This window comes from Apteryx mantelli, chromosome Z (genome assembly GCF_036417845.1).
Source record: "Apteryx mantelli isolate bAptMan1 chromosome Z, bAptMan1.hap1, whole genome shotgun sequence".
NCBI lineage: Eukaryota > Metazoa > Chordata > Aves > Apterygiformes > Apterygidae > Apteryx > Apteryx mantelli.
Window position 1 is genome coordinate 71,726,720 of NC_090020.1, and position 21,368 is coordinate 71,748,087.

At 37.6% G+C, this 21,368-nt stretch overlaps 1 protein-coding gene across 5 annotated transcripts in view; it reads left to right on the forward strand.

Moving 5' to 3' along the window:
• The window catches only part of TTC33 (tetratricopeptide repeat domain 33), a 53,216-nt gene that overhangs the window by 14,901 nt on the left and 16,947 nt on the right, over nt 1-21,368 (forward strand). For 3 of the 5 annotated variants that reach the window (XM_067315715.1, XM_067315716.1, XM_013961073.2), the window contains exon 3: nt 15,362-15,443. In XM_067315715.1, coding sequence (XP_067171816.1) covers nt 15,362-15,443 — 82 coding nt within the window. Of the gene's footprint in view, nt 1-13,434; nt 13,505-15,361; nt 15,444-21,368 lie in introns of all 5 variants that reach the window. The other 2 variants (XM_067315717.1, XM_013961074.2) reach the window with 1 other exon arrangement.

Sequence of the window (21,368 nt, forward strand, 5' to 3'; positions counted from 1 at the left end):
AGAGAGTGTAAACTACTTATTCTGAGAACTGACTTAAAATGACTTTGAAACTTTATATTCATGAATTTTTGTATTTGCCTTTTGAACTGGTGGCAAGGATCTAAGACTTTTGTATTGGGGATAGAATTGAATGAATGTGGTTTCAGAAATGATTTCTTTTAGTAGCTATTTTCTTTTGTGGCCTTCAAAGCAAGAAGGAATTCCAAGGCATACTAGAAAAAAGTGTTATAAGTGCTAGTCATATACAGAATGAAAGAAAGAAATACTAAAATTAGATCATAAGTATAAATAAAATGAAATTATTTTACAGAATCAATTTCTATCATAAAACGTGAGCATGTTTCAGGTAAATAGCTAGCACAAACAATGATCACATGCAGCATTGTATCAACATGGGAGAGATCTATTTAACCTGGATCTTTCTAGGTAACTTAAAAATTTTTCAAAATATTTTAACTGGTTGTGAGGGTGCCCAGGTTACTTAGTTTGTCGTATTCTGATAATAGGTGTGCAAAGAGATTGAAATTTAAATATTGAGCAAAACTGGAAAAAGGCAAGGTGAATACTGTTCAAGTCTAAAATTAAGAGGAATTATTGACATATTTTTAGAGTCTGTGGATGGTAGGTTTTATACAGGAAAAGCATTTATAGAGATGTTAAGGCATCTGTGAGTCAGATTTAATTATGTTTGTCTAATCAGTGGGATTGATCGAAAGTTTAAAGAGAAGGTAATAGGGGATATATGTTAAAGGGCAGATGTTTGTAATTGAGACACCAATCCTTTCTTCAGGTGCAGCTTTGATCACTTCAGACTTTCTTTTTTTAAGAAGAATGGAAGGGATCTTCTAGGGCACAGATGTTACAGCTACTGTGGATTATCTGAACAAACCAAGGTCTGCTGCCCTGTCTCCTTTCCTGAAAGTGTGTTGTAAATCCACAGGCAATTTAAAGGAAAGTGAGCCCTGCCAGAACTCAAAATACTCTTTGTAGGTCTATCCCCCTAGATAGAGCATGGGATTGGGTCATAAAAGCAGAGAAAGAGGAAGAGTTAAGTTAGGATTCAAAAGCATAGGGTTCTGTGAACTATAAATAGCTTAATTATTCCTATCCAATAACCAATGTAAGTAAAATGTATGAAATGTTAATTGTGTTGAACCTTTTGTGCTTTGATTTTCTTCTCTTGCTGTGCTGTGAGAAAAACAGAGGGAGGTAGTTCAAACAGTTCTTGCTATTAATCCTAGTCTTTATTGTGTGTATGCAAAATCACCCTGCAAACAGTGCACCAATCTAAATCTATTTTTTGACTTCCATATGAGGCTGCTCATCAGTAGAAACATAGCATTTTAAGTGGTGTTAATTAGCTCTGTCTCTCTTGGCAATTGGAGCCCAAACTTGTGCCTGCCTCTTCTGCCTCTCTAAGAACATTTTTACCGAATGACACCTACAGGTCACTATATCTCCTATCCCGCTCCTTGTCACCAGAAGTGTCATGACTCGCAGGCGAGCCACCTCGGGTTTTAGCATTGTCTGATGCATTCCTTCAGTTCTGGATGGTGACATTCAGTTGCTACCTGTATACAGTCTTTATCATGTATGTTTTGTCCTTGTATGTAAATCACGTATTGTTTATTACATGTCTATATTTCATTTCCTTCAAGATGACGTTTTTGCCCATTAGTGTTTGGACTGGTATTTTATAGTTGTTTGACATCAATACTGTCTAATCATTTGAGCTACATGAGGAGGTTTATAGAGCAACTGCCTACTTATTTGATTGGTTCTTTCATAAATAATAAATTATAATTGCCCTTTATAAATCTCAAAATGCCATAGAGAATTACATGTTTCCTGTGTCTTTATCTCTCTCTTTTTGAATATAACATATGTCATTGTTAGTCTGTGATGTTGAAACTGGCAGAAATTATAAAGAGGCCAGAAGTAACAATGGGAAAGAAAATGAAGAGGAATTACATTATTTAGTACAGGTAACAATAGTATATCACCTAGATTAAATGGAACTACCCAGAACAGACTATGAACAGACTAAGACTATTGATTTTTCTGTACCATCTGTCTCAAAATGTCAAGCCCTCCTAATACTATCCTACCCTTGAGCATCATTCATTTTTTGGCAAGAAGTCTTTTTAGTAGAGAGAAAGAAATACTGCTATTTAAATGCCGGAAGCTTGCTTTCGTGGTGCTCTGGACAGTTTTTGATGACTTCTTGTCCTAGTTCTCATGACTAATTTGTGACATGAGGTGAGACAGAGCTTTCACCCATTTCTGGACAAATATTTAAAGGGTTGAAAGGCTAAAATACCTATTCAGCTAAGAACACCACCAATGGTATCCCTCATTCTACCTGTATTACTGTTTTTCTGAAAGATATCTGATTAAATAATTCTGAAGAAAGACCAGAATACAACCCGAAAATTGCTTCAAATACAGCACCACAATTCATTTCTTCTATATTATTCTTTGTTTTGCTTTCATAGGAAATACTGTTGAAGCTATTTTGAAAAACTGAAACTTTGCATTTAAGACTTCATTTTTAGCGATTAAAAAAAATACTGCTTTATTAGCTGGTATGGACTTTGGACTCAAGATATCTGCAAAATATTTTCCCTTTGGGCATTTGAAATACAACATCTATTGCAATATCTGATACTTGTTTTATATTGAAGTTTTCAGGTAAGGATACTAAAATAATGAACTGATTTTACTAAAACTATACAGTTCTTGTCTGAAGCTTGTGAGGCTACTATTGTCTGTTCTTATTCCTTAAATAATGCGAATGCAGGTTCAAGAGTAATAATATTTGAATTTCTTCTCTTGCTTCAAATTTCCATGGGTAAATCTCAGTTCTGTTCCTATTTGTCATTGTTTATTCCAGCTTCCTACAGAGCTGTCACCCATTAAATGACATTCAATACCTAATTTTAATTATATAATGTTAAATGCAAGGCTGGTATTTGACAAAATACTCTGCATGTTTATAGAGGTTTGCACAGTGGACTCTAAACCCTGTAAAGGGTTCCTTAGGTGTTTTCATGTTTATCTGTCATCATATTTGTCGTCATCTTATCTGACATGAATGTTGAAAACTAAAGCATTTGAAAGAGCTGTTTTTTGAAAGTTACATATATGTAATTCATTTTTATTCTTCTTAATGCTCTAAAAGGAACACAGTCTTTATGCAACATATTAAATGTGTGTGAGAATGCACATCTCTTGCATGAGTGTTATGGAAGGTCTTGACAATCTTTTGTTCTTAAGCACTCTAACATGCTTTTCAATGTATGTGACTATAATTATTTCCTCTGTATCAACAACTCTATTATTAACAACATTGCCTTTTTAAATCACAGAATCACAGAATGGTTGAGGTTGGAAGGGACCTCTGGAGATCGTCTAGTCCAACCCTCCTGCTCAAGCAGGGTCCCCTAGAGCACGTTGCACAGGATCGCATCCAGGCGCGTTTTGAATATCTCCAGAGAAGGAGACTCCACCACCTCTCGGGGCAACCTGTTCCAGTGCTCTGTCACCCTCACAGTGAAAAAGTTTTTCCTCATGTTCAGATGGAACTGCCTGTGTTTCAGTTTGTGCCCATTGCCTCACGTCCTGTCGCTGGGCACCACTGAAAAGAGTCTGGCCCCATCCTCTCGACACCCTCCCTTCAGATACTTGTACACGTTGATAAGATCTCCTCTCAGCCTTCTCTTCTCCAAGCTAAACAGGCCACGCTCTCTCAGCCTTTCCTCATAAGAGAGATGCTCCAGTCCCCTAATCATCTTTGTAGCCCTTCGCTGGACTTGCTTCAGTAGTGCCACATCCCTCTTGTACTGGGAAGCCCAGAACTGGACGCAGTACTCCAGATGTGGCCTCACCAGGGCTGAGTAGAGGGGGAGAATCACCTCCCTCGACCTGCTGGCGACACTCTTCCTGATGCACACCAGGATACCATTGGCCTTCTTGGCCACCAGGGCACATTGCTGCCTCATGCTTAACTTGGTGTCCACCAGCACTCCCAGGTCCTTCTCCGCAGAGCTGCTTTCCAGCAGGTCAACCCCCAACCTGTACTGGTGCATGGGGTCATTCCTCCCCAGGTGCAGGACCCTGCACTTCCTTTTATTGAACTTCATGAGGTTCCTCTCCGCCCACCTCTCCAGCCTGTCCAGGTCTCTCCGAATGGCAGCACAGCCCTCTGGTGTATCCGCCACTCCTCCCAGTTTTGTATCGTCAGCAAACTAGCTAAGGGTGCACTCTGTTCCTTCATCCAGGTCATTGATGAAGAAGTTGAGCAAGACTGGACCCAGTCCTGACCCCTGGGGGACACCGCTAGCTACAGGCCTCCAACTAGACTCTGCACCGCTGAGCACAACTCTCTGAGCTCTGCCATTCAGCCAGTTCTCAATCCACCTCACTGTCCACTCATCTAACCCACACTTCCTGAGCTTGTCTATGAGGATGCTATGGGAGACAGTGTCAAAAGCCTTGCTGAAGTCAAGGTAGACAACATCCACTGCTCTCCCCTCATCTACCCAGGCAGTCATTCCATCATAGAAGGCTATCAGATTGGTTAGGCATGATTTCCCCTTGGTGAAGCCATGCTGACTACTCCTGATCACCTTCTTTTCCTCCACATGCGTGGAGATGGCTTCCAGGATGAGCTGCTCCATCACCTTTCCAGGGATGGAGGTGAGGCTGACTGGCCTGTAGTTCCCTGGGTCCTCCTTCTTGCCCTTTTTGAAGACTGGGGTGACATTGGCTTTCTTCCAGTCCTCGGGCACCTCTCCTGTTCTCCATGACCTTTCAAAGATGATGGAGAGTGGCTTAGCAATGACATCCGCCAGCTCCCTTAGCACTCGTGGGTGCATCCCATCAGGGCCCATGGATTTGTGGGTGTCAAGTTTGCTTAAATGATCTCTAACCCACTCCTCCTCCACCAAGGGAAAGTCTTCCTCTCTCCAGACTTTCTCTCTTGCCTCCAGGGTCTGGGGTTCCTGAGGGCTGGCCTGAGCAGTAAAGACTGAAGCAAAGAAGGCATTCAGTAACTCTGCCTTCTCTGCATCCTTTGTCACCAGGGCACCCACCCCATTCAGCAAAGGGCCCACATTTTCCCTAGTCTTCCTCTTACTGCTGATGTATTTGAAGAAGCCCTTCTTGCTGTCCTTGACATCTCTAGCCAGATTTAATTCCAAACGGGCCTTAGCCTTCCTCATCGCATCCCTGCATACTCTGACAACATTCCTATATTCCTCCCAAGTGGCCTGTCCCCCTTTCCACTTTCTGTATACTTCCTTCTTCTGGTTGAGTTTTGCCAGGAGCTCCTTGCTCATCCATGCAGGTCTCCTACCTCCTTTGCTTGACTTCCTACTCATAGGGATGCACCGCTCTTGAGCCTGGAGGAAGTGATGTTTGAATATTAACCAGCTCTCTTGAACGCCCCTTCCTTCTAGGGCCCTAACCCATGGGATTCCTCCAAGTAGGTCCCTGAAGAGGCCAAAGTTTGCTCTCCTGAAGTCCAGGGTTGCGATCCTACTCAGTGCCCTGCCTCCTCCTCGCAGGATCCTGAACTCCACCATCTCATGGCCACTGCAGCCAAGGCTGCCCCCAACCTTCACATCTTCCACCAGTCCTTCTTTGTTTGTTAGTACGAGGTCCAGCAGCACACCTCTCCTTGTTGGCTCCTCCACCACCTGTGTCAAGAAGTTGTCACAGTTGTCACAGAAGTTGTCAAATAGAAAATTGAGCTTTCTAATATATATGTGTTTAAGAAAAACAGGTATGTTATATATAGTATGGAACTATGGATGCTGGAGAAATACAGGTAAAAGGTTTACCTGACTCTAAAGAAGTTCTTAAATTCTGGGCACTGTCTGATGTGTTAAGATCTTTCACAGTGTATTTTTATAATCCTCCTTTGTGTTCTGTCCTGTGATTACTGGCTAGTTATATAGTAATTTTGCATTAATATAATAGATGTAAAAATAGCTGATTTTTTTGATGCTTCAGGTCAAACTTTTGTCCATCCTGTAGTTCTTATTTTTTTTGTGTTAAAAATTGGAAAATTAATCACTGCAGTCCATCTGCTAATATTACTCTAATTAATTGGGTATGCAGTCAGAGGCAGCAGAGTCTTGTGGCTCGTATGACAAAACTAAGACAGCAAAACCACCATCTACTTGAAGGAAGCATAACATATTCTTCTAATTCTGTTCCTCTAGTCTGAAAAAATATTCCAGAGTCTAAGTTAGTGTCTCATAGAGAGAGTTTTTGCTATTAACTTATCCTCACTTTTAAAATTACACTATGAAGTTCTGAGATGCTACTACAATTAATTGAAATTAAAGCAATTTAGGCAAATTAAGGCAAACGTCAAATAAGAGGGCAATTATTGTGATTCATTTTTGATCGTTTGCAAAGGTAAGGAAGTCTTTGTGGTTAACTGTGTATTTGTTTGTGAAATTCAGACCATGTTTATAATGTAGTCTTATTGCAGATAAATAAACTCTGTATTATATGATATGAGTAAGTTTTATATCTAATCTGTATTTGAAGGAAAAATACGAAGTAGCAGTGGCTGGCCTGAAGATAGATTCTGCAATAAGGCCAGGAGCAAAACTCTGGAGTTCCAGAATTCTGCACAATGGTCTGTGTAACAAAGAGATTGTTTAGCAGTATGCAACTTGTTTAGATTTTTGGTGAATATCAGGATTTTTTTTTTTTTCCAAGAAAAATACTTGCTTTGGTCTTGCCCTAACCAGTGCTTGTCAGTCACATGTAATTCTTTGTTCATCAGAACAGAATAATTACTTCATGGTTGTAGAACTGGCTGTGGAAAAACATGCATATGTTCCAAAGGCTTCTTTGAGGACAGAGCCCTGCAACTGTGCGTGTTGTGGTAGTGCCAGTGCACAAGGCATAGGGCTCTGGAGCTGAAGCAGTCCTTCAGTAAGCAGCAGGAAAATGGACTAGTGGTTAAATGTACTCCATTTGGGTTGCAACTGGCTTCTCTCCTTACGGGTAAGTGCAGTATCTGAGCTGGGTTGGACCATCAGTCAGTGATTCACCAGACTGTATAAACTAAGATAGGGAGTAGAGTACTCTGCTCACAGTTAAATACAAGCAGTTTTTTTATGAAAGACATGTTATGGCAGACTTGCAGCCATCAGGCCTAGACTCTGATTACTCTCCATCATATCTAGTACTCTGTTGCATGAACTCATCCATTGTTTGTCTTTAAAACAATTTACTGCAGTATAGTCTGTTTATGGGTCTCAAAATATTAATAAAACAATCATGAAGGAGTGAGTGATTTTTGAGGTTAAATTTTCATCTGTATGTGGGGAAACTAAATATTATTTCCACATGAGAGAGGATGTCTCTATCGGAGATGATACCAGAATCCTGATGTCATGGTTTTCAGTTCTGGGTATTAGTTACAAGAAGATACTTCTCCAGTATTGGATTTTATAGGTTTTCTTTGACAAAGGTATTATCGAACTTTTATTTGCATATTTGTATACTTGAAATGGTGATGTCCATGGTTGCACCTCCAGATGAATTAAAAATCAGGAAATTGAGACTGGAACTCATGTTAAAAATCTCAGCTACTAGTTTGGCATGATGCTAGAGATTCCTTCTGATATGTGATGAAACGTTATCTCCAATTTGTTCCTCTGTGGGAGTTCTTAAGTAAGGTAAGGCTCTCTGAAGTATTTATGTAGCAATTTAATTCTCTCTGGTATATTCAACTGATATATTTGTATCAGATCCTTATATTTTTGCTTCATGAAAAAGGTTATACTGTATAAATCTGCCTGATCTATTTTCACTATACGTGTTACTGGTGTCCAGGCATCAATAACCTGATAATGAGAAGTCTAATGTGTACAAAAATTAGTAATGCTTACAAATGGTTACCCTTTAAATGATGTGCATCAGCTGTGTACATCCTGTTTTATCCCATAGAATATTCAATGTAGTTTATGTATATGAAGTTAGATCAAGTGGGATTGATTTTCGTCTCGTTACTATGGGGCAAGAGCATGTATATGATTAGTTCCCATTGAAGAATTGCCACTTAACTCTTTCCCTGTGGTAATTAATTAATGTGGCCATACCTAAATCATCCTGTTAAATTAAAAAAAGATATGTTAGAAGTTTTAGTAGATAGTAAAGCTGTCTGCTCTAACTTTCTCACTCTACAATTGTAGCTGACATAAGGCATTTATTTACTATGAAATAGCTGTGCCATTGAGGTGCAGTGATGGTAATTCATCAATAGTGTCAGAATTGTCTGCAATAAAAAAATTTTTTGGGTTACTAAGGCTGTTCAAAAGAGCGTGTACTATTGCATTTCATATGTCTAAAGACGTAATAATCTTATAAAGGTTACCAGGGAGGTTAGATGTGCTGTATGGCACTAACTACAGACTAGAATTTTCTGTATGCACTTCTGCAAGTAATACTTGTTACTGCGCATTGCTTTTTTTCTAGATGCCTATATACAGTGCCATGCAGATATTTTTCCTGCCAGCAGAGAAGCTATTTTACCATAAAATCATAGCTGACATAGGGCACCCTAGAGTTGTTAAACACCAAAAAAGCTGTTACATTCATTTGTCTTCATACTTTCCTTCTAGTAGTTTCCTTCTACTTGTTTTTCTTCACGTTTCCTGCTGCAGTGTAATCCTGCATCATATTCCAACTTAAAAAAGGAAAGTCTAATCATGTGGTCAACTTTCCCTTTCCTTTCCTCTTTATGTACCGTTTATAATAATGTCTAGTGTTCTTTTCCTTTAGCTTCCACCAAAGTCTTTATTGTATTTGGCCTTATGTTAGGCTAAAATTGCTCTTCCCAATGTTTCTGGTGGTCACAGACCATTATTCTACCTTTGTTCTCTGTGATCTGGTGTAAATATTTGACAACTAATCATATTCTTTTTGAAATCTTGTTCTCTCTTGTCTTCCTTAACCCTGTCTAGCCACATTTTTCCTCATTCTCCTTTAACTTCTGTTTTGTCAGATTCCCTTCAAATCTTTTAAAAATTCTGAGGAGTTATATTGCCTCTTATTTTCTCCTTACACTGTACTTCTGTGATCTGCCTCTCTACTGCAGGCCTGTCTCATTTTGTCTAAATTTGATATTGTCTCATCTCTTTGGTATGTCTTCATGTATTTTCAATTTCATTCAAAACATGCCCTGAGGTTTTAATCTGTTCCTAAAGCATCAACTATGCACTCCTGTCAAGAGTAAAGGTACTGGACTGTAGATCCTGTGATCTACAGTGACCATTTTTAACATTACATGCATTGGGCTCAAGTTACACATCAGCAATCAAATTTTGAACCATAAGTTTGGTATTTTACCCAGAAGCTTCCAATTAAATACATTTTTATGGAAAATATGAATTTGGCTTAGTGATCTTGTTTGAGAGTTCAAGAGATGATGTTTTCCCAGAAGTGTTGTTGAAAAAGTGAATTGTAAGCATGAAATGTTTGTTTCATACATTTAGCGAGCTGTGTTAAAACCTGCCAAGTCTGTATAGCTCCCAGATGGTTAGTAGCATGTCTGAAGAAAGCAGTTTTACCACTTTAGGGGAGCTCTGGGATTTCGTATCCAGTTAAATAAAAATTGGCAAGATCCATCAAATCTTGTACTCTGAAACCATCCCAGATGTATCCAGTTTTAAATAATTTACTTTTTTGGCATTTTGATAGAGAAGATAAAATGATAGTTATGTTCTGGATACATTGTATAATTTTTTGTTGTTGAGAGTGTACCGTTTTACTGAAGCGTCACTATGGGTACATAAAAGTATGCCTTGTCTTTATACTCAAAGAATAATGAATACTTCAAAATATGATATAAAATCTTGTAAAAAAGTTTTTTATTGCTTAGGCTTAGATGTTTAGTTACATGCAATTGTATATATACAATAAATTGTACATAAAAATTGTATGACATACACATACAATATTGTGTGTATATATACAATTTTACTTTTTCTGGAAATAAATATTATTTTGATTTTATAGAATATCAGATTATGCCTGTTTTTAACATCCTGTGACTTCCTTATGGTTATACTAGATATGCTTTTATAGTATTCCCATACAACATCAAAAAATTAAGGATGCCTTGGTGATTGTCTAGTCAAAGCAGGGTCAACATTGAATTCAGACTAGGTTACTTAGGGCTGTGTTCAGTCGTGTCTCGAGAGCCTCCAAGGATGGATGTTCCATACCACTGCTGGACAACTTGCTCCAGTGCTTGATGATCATCCCAGTGAAAAGGTTTCTTTCCTATATCCAGTCAGAACCTCCTCTTTCAATTTATGACCGCTGTCTCTCTTATTTCCCACTGCATGCCTCAGTAAGGAGCCTTGCTCTGTTGTCTTGATAGCCTCCTCTTAGATATTGGAAGGCTCCTATTAGATTCCCCCCCCTATATTGTATAACAGGTCTTTATTAAAATACATACCCTGAAAACCAAAGGAACAGATTTTATATATTCCTGCTTTTTACTAAGGGGAGGGAAGAGAGCCTTTTGCTTCATATCTTTTTTTGTTTGGTTGTTCCTGAAGGGTGAGTTCAACACAGGGGTTGTGAATTCAGATATGCTCTTCCTCTGTGCCCTAAACAAGTCTGAAAATGACTAGCAGCTGGGATGGTCTGTTATTTGGTTGTTTGTATGCTAGCGGTAGACTTTATTTTGTAACGCTCTTGGTTATCTTGAATTGGCTTTTCTCCCTGGCAATTTTATTTAATAGAGCTGGCTAGACTATTTGGGGGGACTGAACCTGCATGCCACTCATTTTCTGGTATAGCACTTGACAAAGGTGTTGGAATTCTGCTACTTAAGGCAAAAAGCCCTTAGAGCTGGGGAAGTTCTTTCACTCCTAGCCTTTCCTTTTCCTCTTGCATATTTTTGTTATCAGTTTTTAGGGTATGTGTACCAGTAGGTGGAGGGAGTTAATCTTTTACTTTTGTTGATTGAAAGTGAATGAATGATGAAATAGGCAATTTCCTTTGCATAAAACACTTTTTATTTTAAAGAAATGTACTCATTTTTCCATGATTTTGTCTATTGGGGAACCACATACTTCTCAGGACAGTATTTGGGTCGGCATTTATTCTTGCATTGTTAGAACTAGTTTACAGACGTTGTATTCTTCAATTGCATTTCTTGCATTCTTGCATTCTGGTACAGATCACACATAAACAGTTCTTAGGCTAGAAAGTGTTTATCTTGTTTCCTGTAACCAAATATATATGGAATGTGATTTAGACTTGATGAAATCGCAGGAGACAGGACTGTAAGGGACCTCCAGAGGGCACATACTGCGTTCTTAAAAAAACAGCTTACAAATAGATAACCTATTTACTTGTCTAATGTGCATAAGAATACATATGTCAAGCCAGAACATTGCCAAGGGCCATTCTTCATTATGTCCTGCTGTCTCTGCTAATCACAGGATCACTGATCTTGGAAGGGACCTTGGAGATCATTAGTGCAACCCCTCTGCTCAGGGTCAACTAGAGCAGGTTGCTCAGGACGTTGCCCAATCAAGTTTTGAATATCTCCAAAGATGGAGGCTGCACAACCTTGCTGGACCACCTGTTTCAGCGCTTGCTCACCCTCACCATAAAAAAGTTTCTTTATGTTTAAATGGACTCTCCTGTATTTCATTTTGTGCCCGTTGCCTCTTGTCCTGTTACTGGGCACCACTGAGAAGAGCCTGGCTCTGCCTTCTTTACTCCCTCCCCTCAGCTATTTACAGAGTGATGAGATCTCCCCTGAGCCTTCTCTTCCCAGGCTAAACAGCCCCAGGTCTCTCAGCCTCTCCTCGTGTGAGAGATGCTCCAATCCCTTAATCATCTTTGTGGCCCTTCGCTGGACTTGCTCCAGCATGTCCATGTCTCTCCTGTAGCAGGGAGCCCAGAACTGGGTGCAGTACTGCAGACGTGACCTCACCAGTGCTGAGTAGAAGGGAAGGATCATCTCCCCCAACCCGCTGGAGATGTGTTTCCTAATGCAGCCCAGGATGGTGTTGGCCTTCTTTGTTACACGGGTACACTGCTGGCTTATGGTCAATTTGGTGTCTACAAGGACCTCCGGGTCCTTTTCTGCAAATCTTCTTTCCAGCCGGTTAGCCCCTGGCATGTATTGGTGCATGGGATTATTGGCCACTATGATCAGTATCAGAGGCTTCTGAAGGTTTAAAAAATCGCCAGGGGTTGGATTTGGGATTTTTGATTCTCATTTTTGTTTCTGATACAAGTTATTTCTGATTTAAGTTATTTTAATTTTTGAAGTGCTGGGTTTCACATTCATTTTTCTGAAGTGACGTGGGATTTAAATGCATGTTGCTGTGCGTTAGCTGTGCCATAGCATGTGTTTTGAATTTGTGTGCTCTCATTCAATATCAAGCACATGGAAAAACATGTTTAGTAGGCCTCAGTGCAACAGGTTTAAGCTAAAATTCTTTACTTTCTTTTTGCCAGTCTGATATACTAGTTCTTGCAGCTCAGTAGATGCATATGAACTTGTTACATGGTAATAACTTAATTCTGTGTGTGACCTTATTTACTTTTTTAGAAAAGAATTGGAACAGCAAGTGGAGTAGTCATTAAACTTGTATAACTGTGTTAACTGAACCCAAAGCAGATATAATATTTATACTGAATTTATCCATTTTAAAATTAGTTCTCCCTGCTTCTAATGGTAAAGGTTCCCTACAGTCCAGTTCCATCAGATGCTGAGACTTAAAATTATTTTAGTGACACTACTACTGAGTTAGCTTACTACTTGTTTGAACCAAGGTTTATGGTTTTCATCAAAGCTTTACTGGAATATTGACTTGACAACTGTATCTTATGCCCCCAGAAAACATTTGCAGTAGGGCGTCTGATACTTAACACAGTATATAATCTTTCCCTTCAAAAGAATGAAGAGGAAAATCTTTGGATTAAAGAACTAGCTTTACAGAAGAAAGGAATCTTTTCTTAAATTGTGTGTTACTAGAGCAAACAGCATGTCTCAATTTCTTTTATTAAGAACAGTATCCTTATTTTTTTCCTGGAACAGCAATTGAAACTTTTTTCCCCTGCATATTTCTAAAAATTAAACAGACCTGTTTTATCAGACTTTCTTCTTATGGAAATATATGCACTGAAAAGATAAATGTTTCATCGCAGTGTGGATATAACCATACTGTAAACCTTCATTTCTCTTAGATCACCCTTTCTGAAGTTCACAGGTCAAGTTGAGTGTTTTGCTAACAAATTACTGTTCACTCTTTTGTTCATGTGTATGGCAGCAGTTGTTGGATCACTGACTTCTTTGCTCAAATATATACACATAGCACAGCATTTTTGTGAATGCACAGCCTCTTGTTCCCTTGACTGTCTCTCTTTTGTTGGCAGACCATGGACAAATTTGCAGCAAAACCCAACAGGATTTGAGAATATTTGCCTACTTGGTGCTCCTTCAGAGGTAGCCTGTTCTTCCTATGAGTTTTATCATATTCAGACTTAAATTTTGGGGGAACACTGGTGACCCTTTCATATAGAATAGAGACTCTCAAAATGTGACTTTGATCTTGCTGCCTTTCCATTCCATAGTGCCACTGTGTCGTTCCTTCCTTCATGGATATTGATGGTCATTACTGTTTGCTCTGTTTTCCAAACTCTTCTCTGTTTCTAAACATCTTGGCTACATTAGCAGTATTTCAGCTTACTCTGTGGCCAAGGCATCATCTGAGTTGATGGCTTCCCACAATCATGCAATCCTTGTAGCTAATAAAGTTTTTTGGGCTATGTCTGTGCTAGGTTCTGGACAAGACTATAGTCTTTTACTCAAAAAAGTCCTCACTAACTAAAGAACAACTTAACACTTACACTGACATATGTAGGAAATGTGATGTTTCTTGCAGCATAAACGCCCATGCATAGGGAATGAACTGAGACTACAAAGGCACAGCTCGTAGCTAAATTTTTAGGAAATGTGAAAATGCATTGAAACATCCCTTTGTCTGACTTGAATTCTAAGTATATTTATCAGATTATATTTTATATTTAACATATATTTATTTGTATTTACTTAAATATATTTAATATATTTAACAAACTAATAATACCTGAAGCACTTACTGAGAGTTAGAATTTGGTTGAATAGCTTTTTCAATATAGTCTCGTGTTTCCATTCAGTTCAGAACTTTTTGAAATCTTCATGTATTGGTCTGGAAAATTCAGAGGTGCAAAGCAAGCCAGAGGACTAGAAAATGGGGGAAGGGAAAGAAGAAGGAGGGGAGATAAACTGTTTGTATAAGAAGTGTGTATGAAAATTACTTCCATTTTGTCTATATTATTAAAATGGCCATGTGTACATGTATCTGTCCATCTAAAGAGTAACAGCTTTCATATCTTGGCAGTAGAATTAATGGAAATATGAGTCCCTAAGCAAAGTTTCGTAACAAAGATGGATTTTGTAACAGTAGATTCATGGAACTTGTGGATCCCCATACCCCCGATAGTATTCTTATTGTTCATCTGAAGACTTTTTTAAGGCTGAAAGATTGCACTCCTGCAACTGTGTTTGCTCCTGCACTTTGCTGCAACTCTGCAGCAAATGATGCTGCTAGAGTTCTCTACTGTGGTTTAAAACCCCAATACGTCTTTGTCTAAGTTTTACCTCTTTGTTTAAGACAAAGACTTCTTGGTTTTGGTCAGCTCATTATCGTCTGTTTCCTAGGGGATGGAAACATATTTCTAAGCTACTGTATATCTCCTAAAGTTGAATGATTTAATGATCTTAGGTACACCTGTTTACTTTGAATTTTCTTGTTATTTTGTATACCTGAGTTACCCCAAATTTCTTTGTTTTGGTCTCTGTTGCAATACAATAATGCAGGAGGGTGACTCCAGTTTTTAGCAGCTTTTTAAGCTAGAAAGAAATTTTAAATTATGACTATATCAAGGCATATGAAGTTCAAGGTACTTTTTTTCTTCTTCATCCCTGACTAAGAATGATTTTGACAGTGAGGGGAATTGCATTCAATTCAGAAATTCTAGTTTTAGTTCATTGCTCTGAATAAGTTTTCTATGTTGACTTGTTAATTCACTTGAGGCCAGTTTTGAGCTAGGGCTTAGTACCCATTTGGTCACAAGAACAAATACCCGGTTCCTCAAAACAGTTCTACATATCTTACAGAGAAGTGGTTAGCAAAATCATAAATATTAATTAGATGCTGTGGCACTTTAATTAGGACAATGTCAGGATCTAAAACAATAAAATTACTTGGTATAAGTCACTTTTTAAAATGTAGTGAGGCTAATATTGTTTTAACTACAGGTACCGGGAGGCTATTCACAAATGGGATGAAGCACTTCAGTTAACTCCAGAGGATGCTACACTTTATGAGATGAAATCACAGGTAAATTATGACAATTATCTGTCAGTTTTGAAATTCAAAAATAAAACATTGTGGTTGTTTAACAGATACCATGTAATGTTGTATGATTGCTTATATGCATAAACTACAGCATAATTAATTTAGGGTTTCCATTTCTTCTCAGCACAACAGGGTCTTTTTTACAGGTAGTGGAAATATGCTGTAATCTTAGCCAATCACAAAAAATCTTTTCTTACATTGTAACATTCTAATTCATGCCCTAGCAAAAGCAGCTTAAATATTTAAGAAATATATTAGGCAGAGGGGGAAGAGAATGTTTCTCTGACAGGTGAGCAAATTTGGCTCTACCACTAAAATCTTATCTGCTCTTTCTAAAGAGTTGGCTTAATACCATCACCATTAAACAGGGATGCTGTATAAAAGACATGCTCCAGTTTGTGTCCACATTCAGTCTTACATAGATAAATTAGTCTTGGAAAAAAACATTAAATAGAGTGCATTTGTCTCAATTCATCAAGCCTTTATTTTACAGCTTTTTTAAAGAAAAAAGCTTGTAGTCATCAATGCCTCACTAAAATTGTAAGTTCATCTATAAATTTGTAATTTCAGTGTCTTTCTGTGTGACTTGGATGGCAAAACTACCAGGACCCATTGTTTTGCTTAGGTCAGGAAGTCTTTGTCTTCATCTATTTGCGAAGGTACAAAAATATAGTTTTTCCATATTAAACAAAAAGCTGTTATTTTGCAAAAAAATTTAATTGGGATTGGAAATGAAAATAAGAAATGTGCAACTACAGATTTCTTATCCCATTTTGCTTTTCATTTAACATCTGTTAAAGCTGCCCTTTTTATTTCAGTTACTAAAAGCTTTTGTCACTTGTTTTTCCCATCACAGGGTTTTTTCTGCTTTACTATCTTCACTATATTTTCTTTTAAGAATATGATAACAGCTTGGCTATGTCTTAGTCTATATAAATGGAAATAGAAAACACTTGCCAAGCTGCTGAATATTTCACCTGTATTTTAATATTTTTGTTTGCAGGGAATATCAGTAGCACAGCAGGTGAGAGGGAAACAAGAAGCAGCAATGTTAAATATATCTTCATGTTTGCAGAGACTATTCTAACAGGAAGGGACAGGGCTTCTCTCCTCAGGCTGGCAGCTTGGTTCCCTTTTTGGAAATTTAAAAAGCCTTTCTCCCTGCTAACGTGCCACAATGTAGGCACATTCAGATTCTTTGGGGGGGAGAGGCTTTTTTGTTGTTTCAGAGAAAACAATGAGAGCTGTTTCTTCTTCACTCAAGTTTTCTGGAATCCTTAAGTAACATTGAATCCTTGACAGATTTTTGTCAATTGACATATGTGATGACAAAAGGCAGAGGACAGGTAAGTAAATAGAGGTGAAGGGAAAACGATGAAAATCAAAGTCAGAGGAAAGGCTATTTCAAAAATGAGTCTTTTTCAGTTGGATAGTAAGTTTAAAATGGAATAATTACTTTAAGGTAGCTACTCAAAATACAGATGAAAAATACATTGTTGAAAGCTAGGAGAAGGAAAAGAGAAAGTAAAAGTAATAAGTGCTTAATTTTTAGGAAGCTTGCTGTATTGTTTAATTTTAAAATCTGTTACTGTAATTTGTTTCTGGTATTTAAAAAAAAAAAAAGGCAACAAAACCTCGTTATTTTCCAAGCCCTTTGCTGAAGGTGTGATGACCCTGTTACTTTTTGCTTGGATTTTACCATGTCTTCTCCTCTCACCTCTGAACTGAAGAAAGCTTGATTCTGTAAAATAATTGAATAATCATAAGCTGCTTTCAGTGCAGTAGTGCTAAAGGAGGGTTTTGTTCTATATAGCTGTGGAATGTTTAGAACTTGGTTTTGAATTTGGTTTGAAAATATTTTACAGCTTTAACAGGTTTTTCTTCCTCAATTATTTTGGGAGAAGTGTGTTGATTGTTGCATTGTTATGTCAAGATATCATGTGCATATAGGGGATACAGTTAGCTTGTGTTAGGAAGAAGTGGGGGGGTGGGAGGGCATAGAGCTCCTTTCTGAATTAATTAAAAAGGTTCATTAATTTTAGTGGTAATAAGATGATAATAAGGTTCTTATTGATAATAAGATCTTATTGGTAATAAGATTCAGTAATTGTTTTTACTTGAAACCACTGAATGTTTCTGGTGAAATTCACTCATACTTTCTTTACATGATCTTGAAAAGGGCGTGTTTCCCCTTTCACTCCACTTCCCACCAGACTTGTGGAAAGTTATGCAGTGGTACTTTCCATTAACTCAGGCACACTTAGGATCAGATTTACATGGTATTTAGTATGTCCAGATATGCATATTGGCATTTACAAATCACCTCTATGATTTAGGTGCTTGACTCCTATGGATTTTACAGTTCTCTGGTGCTAAAACTTCTTAAACATATTTGTAAAGCTTCACTGAACTTTTATTCATATGTGGATAGCTTTACATAAGAACATCAATACTAGATGAAATCAGAGATCCATCTAGGCTAGTATCCTGACAACTCCCAGCAAAATGTTATACAAACAGTACAAGCGTGTGGTGATACTTCCCCAGAACGCTCTTCCCAGCCTCCAACAAGCTGTGGTTCTGGGACTTTTTTTGTGTTTAAAAGCCCTTGAAAGATTTCTCTGCAATGAATTTGTTTAGCTGCTTTCTGAATTCCTGTAAACTTCTAGCATTTGCAGATTTATGCAGCAAGGAGTTCCAAATCTTAATTATGCATTGTGTGAAGAATCACTGCCTTTTGTCTGTTTTGAACCCTACGTTTGCTAGATTCACTTTATGACCCTTATTCTTTTATTGGAAGAGAAAATAATATGATTCTGCTTCAAATATCAGTTCCAGGTTCCTGGAAAGGTTGCTAATTTGTACATTCAATTTTTAAATTCCACTACTAAAGAAATTTCCTTCAGATATGAAAAGTGTTGGTCCTTAGTTTTTTGACTATTGATTAAGTACAGAAATCTTGTTTGAATAAAGCAGAACAGCTAGTAGGATTTCTTCTAGTTTGGAAAAAAGGAAAAAAAAAGTTCAGGTGCTCTGATACTGACTTTATGCGGAGTGTTTTTCAAATAACCTTTTTTCTGCATTTTTTTTGTCTTGAAGACAAGATGAAGCTGTAGAAAAGAATAACTATGCTCAATGGAACAAATCGAATAGCTCTTGTAGTAGTTCTTTTTTATTATAGTTATGTGGTCTTACATGAATGCAAAAGTTAATGTACAGACAAAGCTCTCCAAAAGTTGTCTATTTAATTGCACTTATTTTACAATTAAATGTATTCACAGTGGAAAGAATAGGAGAATAGGGAATTACTTGTTTACCAGGATCCATACTATGGGGCAGTGACCTGTGTAAGCAGGTGCTTACTACAACATCATTCAGTTGGTGCTCCAGCTGCAATACCTAATACTTAGAAATGATTACTTATTTGACGCCCCAGGCTCATCATTCAGTTTAATGATACCTTTAGAGAATAATGAAAACTGAAAGATTAAAGGAATGCAGGGCTTTGCTTCCTACATGCCTTTGCTTCTTTCCCGAAGAAGGGAGAACTGCTGGACAGTTGCACTCTTTCTCTTTGGTTTCACTTTCTGGTATTGTGTAGTGCTCATGTTCTCATTCAATGCAATGGAAGAAAAACTTATGTACAAAACATAATGCATTTATAAAATTTCTTAAATGTTTTTAAGAAAACCTGTATTTTACACTTTAAGGTGGCAGGATCTCTGTAGTACTCACAAATAGCTTTTACAGATGTTATTTGTGGTATGACTTACACTTACTGGAAGCTAGTTAACATAATGCTGTGTAATTTGATACCTTTCTGCTTTTAAAGGGACTAATGCGAGCTGTAAAAATTCATTTTTGCCAAAACAGGAATATGCAACTCATTCCAAAAATGTTACAGTTGATTTTCAAATGATATTGTTTTACAGTTGAGTATGTTGTTCCAGTCCACCATACCAAATGCTAAAGCTGCTATTGTGTTGCTTAATGAGAAAGTCTTGGTAGCTCCAGATTTTGGAAGAATCACCATACACTGATTCAGCCAGGGCTTGACCAGTATTGGCCCTATGCAAGTCTGCCTGTCTTGTTTGCAAGACACATACTATAGGATGTGATTCATATTAAGAATGTCTTAGCACTATATGCAGAGATTCTTTATGGTCTATACTAATTTTCTTTCAGTAAGGAAAAGTCTCCCTGTAAAGTCATTTCTTTTGAGAATTAGCACTGGATGGAATGTTTTGTGTGAGCTTGAATATCTGTGTATCCTGTTAAGTTTATTAAGATAATTTTATGTTGGATTACATAGCAGCTTCCCAGTTCATCAGTATTTACTGTCAGCAGCAAAGTAATATATTTTAAATACCCTGTTGTTTACTATACAGCTCAAATAAATATGCTGTCTAATGACACAGTAGGAATCTGTAAATATTTATAGAAAGAACTTAAAGATACATATTTTAACAGATGTTTTATTTTGTAGGGCAAATGTCCTTCAGCATTTCTGAAGAGCGGAAATAGTGTTTAAAGTTCTCAATATTCAGTGACTGGTGCAGTAAGTGTGTTTCCAGAAAATCATATGGGAACTGTGGAATTGCTCAACTCTATCTTGGTTCAAACCCCATAAAAGTTGATGAGTTTCTTTCCATTGCTGTCAGCTACTCTTTGATCCATTTGAAAACAGATTGCTCCGGTATGTGGAGAGATTAGGGTGCACATAGGATGTTGTCCTTCAAGTGCAAGTTGTTTCAGTTTATATACTTGATATTCCTTTACCACCTTAAACTGTTTTATTATTACAAGAATATTAAATGGCAAGTAAATGTTCATACAAGCAGATTTTTTTTTCTGTGTTTTTGTAAAAATTCTTTTGGAAAAGACCCGCAACCTTGGTTTGAATTTCAGCATTAGGTAACTGGTATCTTATATGTTCAAATTAGTGTATGAAGATCACCTAGATTATGCGGTCTCTAAGACTGCTTGAAATTCATTGTAGGCAAAGTTTCTTAGGCATTGACTGGATTCTTTTATTGCTGTTTTGAATTAAAAAGAGGGAGGAGGAGTTTTAGAGGATTTTTATGAATTTGAGTCTTTGTACACAGGACCACCTGGGGCTCTTTTAGGGGGGACGGGGGATAGAGAGAGGGTGGGGAGGAGAGATCAGAGGGCTCATACTCATTACATAACAATATATGTTTTATAAACTCACTTAGGGCTCTTGGGATTTGGGGACTCTGCTATGCTATATCACTCCCGAGATTTTACCTGGTTAATGTTGGTTATCAAGTGGCACTTGCCCCCCCCAAAGATCTCGGCTAACAAATTTGCAAACACCTTATGCAACTGAATGGTGATATCTCTGCTATTCTTTTGGGGTCCTGATTTTTCATAATAGTTTAGCATTGATGGACCTTGCATGAATAGTCCCATATTTGAGTTTCAGGGATCACTACATTACATGTATATTATTTGCCATACCTTGCATTCACTCTTAATGTCAGTCAGGTTAAAAAGTAAAGTAAATACAAAGTAACATCCACAGGAATCCTAAAGTGCACAGTACAATTTTATATATACATATACACACACACACACATACACACACACACACACACACACACACACACACACATATATAAATATAATAGCTTTTATATATATGTGTGTGTGTGTGTATATATATATATAAACCAATGACTACAAATTAAAACAGTAAGCAGTCAGGATGATCTGCCTTTGATAAGCTTTTTGGGTGTGGTGTTCATTGCTTGCTGTCTGAGGATCTAGTTTCGGCGCAACACTGCATTCTTGATTTGCATTCGTGCAGCAGGAGCAGGATTTCAGATGCATATCTCTTATAGCCCAAACCTATCATGTTCAGATTGAAACCATCCTGTCTCCCCT